This window comes from Oncorhynchus kisutch, linkage group LG20 (genome assembly GCF_002021735.2).
Source record: "Oncorhynchus kisutch isolate 150728-3 linkage group LG20, Okis_V2, whole genome shotgun sequence".
NCBI lineage: Eukaryota > Metazoa > Chordata > Actinopteri > Salmoniformes > Salmonidae > Oncorhynchus > Oncorhynchus kisutch.
The window spans coordinates 30,310,241-30,319,331 of record NC_034193.2 but is presented as its reverse complement, the minus strand read 5'-3'; the positions used below and the strand labels follow the sequence as shown (position 1 = coordinate 30,319,331).

Below are 9,091 nucleotides of genomic sequence, written 5' to 3'. Positions count from 1 at the left end.
TTCATCATAATACAAAATAAATAGCATACACCCACCAAAAAATTGCAACATCCAATACTCATACAATTAAGTCCTACACTCACACAAAAACACACTCATAGACAGACAGACAATTCAATCAAAACAATTCAATCCAGGTCAGAAGGATAAGTGAAAGGCAACATCCGTCCTGCGTAGCAACACAGCCTTGAATTGATATGCAGTTTTGTCTCTGGTTGTTTCCCACACTTAAATTCCATGCATTCGTGCAGTACAAGAGCAATTTCATTTTCGCCATATCCTGAAAACCTGGATAACTGAATTGACTGAGTCGGGCCCAAAGCTTCATTGATACTTACTTGGTCATTTGAAGCACTGCTAATTTATTCTTCACAATCAGAGTGGCCACTACTGTATGTTTAGAAATTATATAATACAAACCCTTTTGCATCCCTCAATGTTAGCTTGTGCTAACAGACTTGTAATAATGCCACGTCAGGTGTAATATGGCAACCCCAAAAAATGTTTAAGCTTCTGAATTGTGTCAAGGTGGCCCTGACAGTTCAAAGCCCTGCACTGCAAGAGTTCACAGTAGGCAGAAAGTAGATACTAGTACCGATACTACTACCGACAGACTTGCAAGACTGAAGACAGAGACAGACGAACACAGACAGATAGTTGTAATTCTACAGTACAACCCTCTAGGGAGGTGAAATGTTTTGGTCAACGGGAGAGATACATGTTTGTAGTTGCTGTAAATTGTAAATTACGATCTGTAATTGTATAATGGCTATGTTTTCAAGTAAGCAACCATATTTCCCATCTATAGGAGATGGTGCGCAGTTCAGCCGAGTAAAGACATTGAAAGACAGTGGAATTGAAGGGTTTGGGCAGTACTGCAGCTCTTCCGGTTGGTTTTCTTTTTTGACACGATTGGAGATGCATGTGATAAGACAGGCTTTTCAGTCAGAGATGAGACGGTCATATAGAATGACAGTGTTTTGAAATGAGAGAGCGTTGGATTTGAGGAATGAGGGTGGAATAAAGGGAATTTAAAGGTTTATTGAGGGGGAACATCGTCCTCCTTTTGACAGCAGAAGAAAAAAAGGAAAATTTGTGTTTATTTTTTTGACAAGTCCAGGGAGTCCCTCCCTGTTTCAGTTTATCTTCACCCATTTGGTGCTTAATGAACACGACCCAGGTTTCTCATGTTGGGTTGAGCTGTGTCTCCCAGTGTTTGTGAATGGCAGTCGTTCTTTGGTGCCCTCTAGCTGGGAGAGAGGGCAGGGCTGTTGTCTGTGCTGATGTGGACCAGGCACTCGCTGGACTTAAGGCTTGCCAGGGACTTGCAGCTGGGCAGGGAGTTTAGAGAACCACACAGGACCATCATGGAAGGGGTGTAGTCTTTATCTAGGGGAAGGACATATGTTGTCAAAACCAACATGAAATGTGTGTTAGCTGTAGGTGTGTTCATGGTTTTATTTTTATGAGAGCACAGGAGTGCGTGTGCACATGTGCATAATTTCTGCACGCTTGCGTGTGTGGCGATCTTATGCATGCATGTGTCCATGGCTCCATAGATGCGTTTCTGTCTGTGTGTGGTGTAACGGCATGTATCCTTATTTGTGAACAATACGGGTAGTGTGTATGAGTGTGTGACTACAGCACCTGCTGTGCACCACGCCTCTCCATTCTGCTGCCCTGCTGTATTCTGGGAGTCGGAGTCCAGGCTGACCACTGACAGCAGCTCTGTGCTGGGGAAGCTCCTCCTACAGGCATATGGGGACATAGTAAATATACTCTCTTTCTTTTTTTCACACTCCCTCTCGCTCTCTCAGCGCTGACATGATCCCCGATTCTACATGACAAACAATCATATCTACCTCATATTGTTAATTTCAATCTGAAAGTTCTGTCGTGTTTCAAGGCCAAGCAGACAAATATTTAAAAAACAAACATAATTGGCTGCACCTTTTCCTCCTTATTTCAATTGACTGATCAACAAAATAACCTCTTTATGAATTTAGGAACTAATTAAACCAAACTGTTGCTACATAGATGCAGTACAAAGACAAGCATTTTGCTGGGAGGATGTAGTCACACCTGCGAAAGAGCTTGCCATCGTCATGATTGTTGTAGGGCTGTTGCCATTGGTTGACGAGAGGGATTGACAGGTTTTTGGCCAAAATGTTGGAGTCACACGGAATCAGGCTCGTCCTGCAAAACACAAGAATCCCAGTATAATCAAAGCATATCCAAATTGTGTCAATATGGTAAGCTTTTACAGTGATAACCCTGTACTTCACAGTGAATATGTGTATACCACACCAAGCTAACAATTCTAGGGAGAGAACATTTTTTGTAAAGTTACCCGTAATGTTACCCTAATGTTTGAGTGTCCAGTTTTCTGTTAATTAGGGGAACATTCTATCTATGTTACAATGTTCTTAGAATATACAAGATGTAAGACATTACTGTTCCAAGCACATTTCATGAGAACGTTGCAAGAACATTCCTGTGTCCAGTTTTCTGAGGGTTAGGAGAATATTCAATTGATGTGACATCAAACATACACAGAACATGGTTGCCATGTTCTCAGAAAGTAAGATATTAAAGTTTGAAACATGTTTCATGGGACCGTTGCAAGAACATTTCTCGTGTATCAGTCAGGATGTCACCTGATGGTCCCTTGTTTTCCCCAAAAAATAATCAATACATATCATGCCTTAATTATTACGGCCAAGCCCATCAAGGGCCTGATTGGTGATTCACAACTCTTTTTGTTTGTTGGCAAGGGATACTCACACACAGGGATTTTAACATAGTGTTTTTATCATACATACTTGACACGCATGATTACATTGTGCATGTTCATTTAGAGTGCATTAGGAACATTTTCAGACCCCTTGATTTTTCCACATTTTGTTACATTACAGACGTATTCTAAAATTGATTACAGTTTTTTTCATCAATCTACACACAATACCCCATAATGACAAAGCAAAAACAGGTTTTTAAAAGTGGTTGCAAATGTATTAAAAATATAAAACAAATAGTTTATTTACATAAGTATTCAGACCCTTTGCTATGAGACTCAAAATTGAGCTCAGGTGCATCCTGTTCCCATTGAGTTTGCCAAAAGGCACCTAAAGGATTCTCTGGTCTGATGAAACCATGACAGATCTCTTTGGCCTGAATGCCAATCGTTACGCTTGGAAACCTGGGACCATCCCTACGGTGAAGCATGGTGGAGGCAGCATCATGCTGTGGGGCTGTTTTTCAGCGGTAGGGACAGGAAGCCACTCCTCAGTAAAAGGCACATGACAGCCCGCTTGGACAGACCATGAGAAACAAGATTCCCTAGTCTGATGAAACCAAGATTGAAGTCTTTGGCCTGAATGCCAAGCGTTACGTCTGGAGGTAATCTGGAACTGAAGCATGGTGGTGGCAGCATCATGCTGTGGGGATGTTTTTCAACGGCAGGGACTGGGAAATTAGTCAGGATCGTGGCAAAGTACAGAGAGGTCCTTGATGAAAACCTGCTCCAGAGAGCTAAGGATCTCAGACTGGGGCAAAGGTTCACCTTCCAACAGGACAACAACCCTAAGCACACAGCCAAGACAAAGCAGGAAGGCTACCCAAAACATTTGACCTAAGTTAAACAATTTAAAGGTAATGCTACCAAATACTAATTGAGTATATGTAAACTTCTGACCCACTGGGAATGTGATGAAATAAATCAAAGCTGAAATAAATCATTCTCTCTACTATTATTCTGACATTTCACATTCTCAAAAAAAAGTGGGGACCCTAACTGACCAAAGACAGGGAATTTACTAGGATTAAATGTCAGGAATTGTGAAAAACTGAGTTTAAATGTATTTGGCTAAGGTGTATGTAAACTTCCGACTTCAACTGTATATGCCTGAGCATCTCAAAGAGAACTCCATAGTATTTTTGAACTCGACACCACATACCATGTCGAACAAACATCTGTCATTGAGAAACGTATTTTAATTAGATCAGATAGGTGCATCACTGGGGCCATAACGAATTAGTTGGATGGGAATTTGATTTCTATAGAGGGGCACATTCTTTTCATGGGACCTCCTGCATGTGCACGCGCTTGAGATTCTACACATTTTTGAATGGATATTACAGTAAAGACCATAGGCGGCGCGTGAGTTTCAAGTTTGGGGAAGCTTACAATTTATAATACCATTTCTACCAATGTCTGTGCCAGTTATGATTTTCAGATGCGCATTTTCGTGGAACAGTTTAATTTCAATACTAACATTTTCATTTCTCAATCCTTGTCACGTGGTTAATCGTTAAAATCTGAATTAAAATGGCAAATATCTAAAAGTAAAAATTCAACTAATGCAAGAGCACCAGCCATTTAACACATTTCCATCGTCAACTAAGTAAAATACATAAGCCTAAAGACAAAAAATAAAAGCAGCAGAGAATATCCTCATGAAAATTCTGTCTCTTTTAACCACATTAATCTCTCTACTCAGCCTGTCTGCCTCTCTATCTGTCTTTACTTGAGCTAGCATTGTATCAAATCAATCCGAGAACTTGCAACATTGTATCAACTAGCCTATTCCGGGCCCTCAGAGTTTTCCATGCCAGTGAGCTCGGAACAGACAGCTGTTTTTGAGCAAGGGAGAAGTGTTCAGGTATTTTATGACGTTTACACTGGATATATGGGATGATCAGATCATGATATTTGGCTTGGTGATTATCGAGGCCGGGAGATTGTTGGAAAGAGTTTTTAAATACTGTGAGGAACTATTATCATTCTCAATGGATGTAAAAAATATATATACTTTTGTTGACTTACTGTGTGAGGTGAAGAAAAAATGACAGCGAAGCTCAGCTTATTAGCAGTGGACATGGTGAGTTATAAAAGGCCAGAAATCAGATATTTCCAAAGGGGCACTTTCCTACATTTGTGTGCAGCAGGCCAAGTACTTCTATTCGTACTCAGGTATGCACGCTCCCTCAGCATAATCAGGACAGAGAAACCAGACATATGCTCATTGCTCACATGGAGCACTCCAAACAAAAGCCAATTACATTTTATTAATTTTTTTACAAAACTTGGAATTGATGATTATGAAATAAACCAAAACTGGTTTCTTAGAAGTGTAGCAGGTTGTGAACTCTGCAAATAACGTTTCCACCCCGACAATGAGAATCATAAATTACTGTAAATAATACATGCATTAACAGAAATGACCAAATGATGGGGATTAAAGCTACATTTACTGCTGGTGACATATGTAATGGGGAATTTATCAAAATAACCATTCAAAGGGAAAATAATTCCCACAATGAAACTATGAATGCGCAAGGATTGGCTGTAGATATCTGAGCACATTCTGGAGAGCTGAGTGCATGCACTCTAGAGAGAGACACGTCATATATTCACCAAACACCCATCCCCTTCTTGTCTCAACATTTAAATTATACTCAAGACACATTGTCTTCATACACATTTAGATGCTTTTCACTGACAGCCGCAAACCAATAATCACCTAGGCTGCCCAAATTGCTGGCTTCCCAAATAGGCATAGGCTTACGTGATTTGAAAGAATCCACAGCATTTTTTTTTTTTTACAAGAAGCTAATAATTCTCTGTTGGCTAAATCATGCTCTCTGGTGAAGTATATTGAATGATTTTATTTAGACAGGTGTAATTATATAATTTTGGTAAAACATCAATTTACTTTAGGGGAAGCCAGCACTGTTTATCCGCCAACGTTCCTTTCCAATTCGCAAGTGGCTGAAACCAGAGACCTGTATACAGTATACTGATGAGATGCTCATGTCTCCCCTCTAACAATGGGAGTCGTTGTCCCAAAAGCATGAAGGCAGGCAACAAGCTTAGGTCTGCATATTAAGCTCATAGAAACGCATTGGGCTTATTTTGGCGAGAGTGAGCCCTCTCACTTCCCCTCTTCCTCTCTGCTGAAACTATCTCACCTGAGATAGCATCCGAGCGAGTGAAACAGGGCCCCTCTGTCTTACTATATGTGGCCCATGTATCTGATGCTGTCAGGACAAAAAGTGTATGACGTCATACTCGTTGTCCAAACAGCATCAGATACATGGTCTACACATAATGAGACAGAGGAGCGCTGTTTCTCTCGCTCGGATGCTTTATCTGAGATTATTGCTTATTTCTGTCAGCTCGTGTCTCGTGAAATAAATTATATGTATTTCAATAGTTTATTTGTACGGGCAAGGGGGTACGGTAGGGCAGGCCAGGCCCCCTAAAAGCGTCCAAGTGCTTCCCAGACAAAACAGTTCGGAAGAGTTTGTGCATATATTATGACACACCTTTTTTAATGTTTGTGTTTATGTTTGTCACACCAGCCTTCGCTTTGGCTCACCAGCCTGTTTGTCACACAAGCCATCGCTTTGGCCGTACGCCAACTGCAGGCTACAACACCACCTTCCCAGTGGGGTTTCAACAGGGTCTTTACTCCTACTGCGGGGAGTCAGACCACCCCTGGGACACCTGTCCTAGAAGGAGAACCAGGCAAGGAAGCGACAGGCCGAGGAGCGCTTCTGCACCTTCACAGGTAGGCGTGGACTTGCCTTGCTTCTCTCTGTCCACCCAGCCCGTCCTCCCCCGGACTATCCTGGCCCCCCACTGAGTTCTGCCCTAGTGGAATCAGGTGTTGCAAGCAATTTCCTAGACCGGTCAGTGGCCTTATCATTACGCATTCCTCTAGTCCCTTTACAACCCTCTATCCCAGTCCTTGCCCTAGACAACCTTCCCCTAGGAACAGGACTGGTGCGCCAGACCACGATTCCAATTTCCCTCACAGTTGCTCACAACCACCATGAATGGATCACTTTCTTCATCTTAGAATCTCCTGCACACCCCGAGTTTTAGGTTTCCCATGGATACAGCTAAATAACCCCAGAATATCGTGGACAGAGAGGAGGTTGTTGGGTTGGTCGCACGAGTGCCAGGGGATGTGTCTGATGTGTCAATCTGTGCCACCTCCGTGGAAAGTCCGGACCAGGCCACCCACGTCCCTATCCAGGAGAAGTACCGGGACCTACTGCCGCCTCATCGATCTACTGTCTGGTTCTACCCTCCCACGGGGGCACATCTACCCTTTCTCGCATGCAGAGACCGAAGCCATGGAGGCCGTCGTCCAGGAGGCACCTGGTTCCAATCCCCTCTCTATCAAAGTATATACACTACCGTTATGGAAGTATATACTACAGTTCAAAAGTTTGGGGTCACTTAGAAATCTCCTTGTTTTTCAAAGAAAAGCCATTTTCTTTTGTCCATTAAAATAACATCAAATTGATCAGAAACAAGGTGTAGACATTGTAAATGACTATTGTAGCTGGAAATGGCATATTTTTTAATAGAATATCTACATAGGCGTACAGAGGCCCATTATCATCAACCATCACTCCTGTGTTCCAATGGCACGTTGTGTTAGCTAATCCAAGTTTGTAATTTTAAAAGGCTAATTGATCATTAGAAAATCCTTTTGCAATAATGTTAGCGCAGGTGAAAACTTTTGTCCTGATTAAAGAAGCAATAAAATGGGCCTTCTTTAGACTAGTTGAGTATCTGGAGCATCAGCATTTGTGGGTTCCATCACAGGCTCAAAATGGCCAGAAACAAAGACTTCTCTGATGAAACTCGTCAGACTATTCTTGTTCTGAGAAATGAAGGCTATTCCATGCAAGAAATTGCCAAGAAACTGAAGATCTTGTACAACGCTGTGTACTACCCCCTTCACAGAACAGCACAAACTGTCTCTAACCAGAATAGAAAGAGGAGTGGGAGGCCCCAGTACACAACTGAGCAAAAAGACAAGTACATTAGAGTGTCTAGTTTGAGAAACAGACGCCTCACAAGTCCTCAACTGGCAGCTTCATTAAATAGTACCCGCAAAACACCAGTCTCAACGTCAACAGTGAAGAGGCGACTCTGGGATGCTGGCCTTCTCGGCAGAGTTGCAAAGAAAAAGCCATATCTCAGACTGGCCAATAAAAATAAAATATTAAGATGGGCAAAAGAACACAGACACTGGACAGAGGAACTCAAAAAGGCCAGCCTCCCAGGCCACAAGCACCAATGAGGAACGAACTGAACACTGTCCCAATAAGGGTTATCTCATAGGCATGTGCATATTGGGCCAGTAGAGTTAGGCCCTGTCCAGAAGAAACCCTAACCCCTCCTCCCTAGGCATTTACACTTATGTAGATGAAACAACTTGATAGGTGTAAGCAATAGGGTGAATGCACTTGGAAGTAAATCTCAGCTCTGTTAAAAGTGCACTCAAGAAAATATATTTTATCGATCATAGTGATTCAGGAGTATCGTTAAAACACGTTAATATGCCCAACCAACATTAGACAACAATACAGAAAGGCCTTAAATATCTGAAATAGGTCAATCAAATCAATGATCAGAATAGTCATATTAACCAATACTTGACATGGACATAGTGTCATACCATAGCAGGAAAGATCGGAGTACCATGAATCAGGAGATTGCGAGTTCAAATCCCAGGTGAAGACAAGTTGATGAATAATTACCGTATAAAATGCACAATGTAATCAAGTGTGAAAACGTGTAAAAACACTGTATGTTAAAAGTATCCCTTGCCAGTCAAAAGTTTGAACACACCTACTCATTCAAGGGTTTTTCTTTATTTTTACTATTTTCTACATTGTAGAATAATAGTGAAGACATCAAAACTATGAAATAACACATATGGAATCATGTAGTAACCAAAAAAATGTAGAAAATAGTACAAATAAAGAAAAACCCTTGAATGAGGTGTGTCCAAAGATTTGACTGGTACTCTACATATGGGGGATTGGAAATAATGGAGACAGTTACATTGATGGAAGCTACAATGTATCTGCAATATTAAAGCTGATCTACCCCCCTCTCCCTCCCCCCCAGCAAAAATGTTTAAAATAAAATAAAAATGTGAGAGTAGGTAGTCTCCCTATCGAATCCAAGGGCATCAGCACCAATGCTAACCACTGTTTTAAAGTCACCATTGTCCTCATGGGGAAATCCCTGAGTGGTTTCTTGAATCCATGCAACTTATTATGT

General features: G+C 41.6%; 1 protein-coding gene across 1 annotated transcript in view; it reads right to left on the bottom strand.

Annotated features, from left to right (window-relative positions):
- Nucleotides 1-899: 899 nt before the first annotated feature.
- rundc3ab (RUN domain containing 3Ab) overlaps nt 900-9,091 on the bottom strand; it is a 37,480-nt gene continuing 29,288 nt past the window's right edge. The window contains exons 10-12 of the mRNA XM_031799891.1: nt 2,083-2,196; nt 1,648-1,748; nt 900-1,389 (exon numbers count right to left, since the gene is read on the bottom strand). Coding sequence (XP_031655751.1) covers nt 1,247-1,389; nt 1,648-1,748; nt 2,083-2,196 — 358 coding nt within the window. The 3' untranslated portion in view covers nt 900-1,246. The remainder of the gene's footprint in view (nt 1,390-1,647; nt 1,749-2,082; nt 2,197-9,091) is intronic.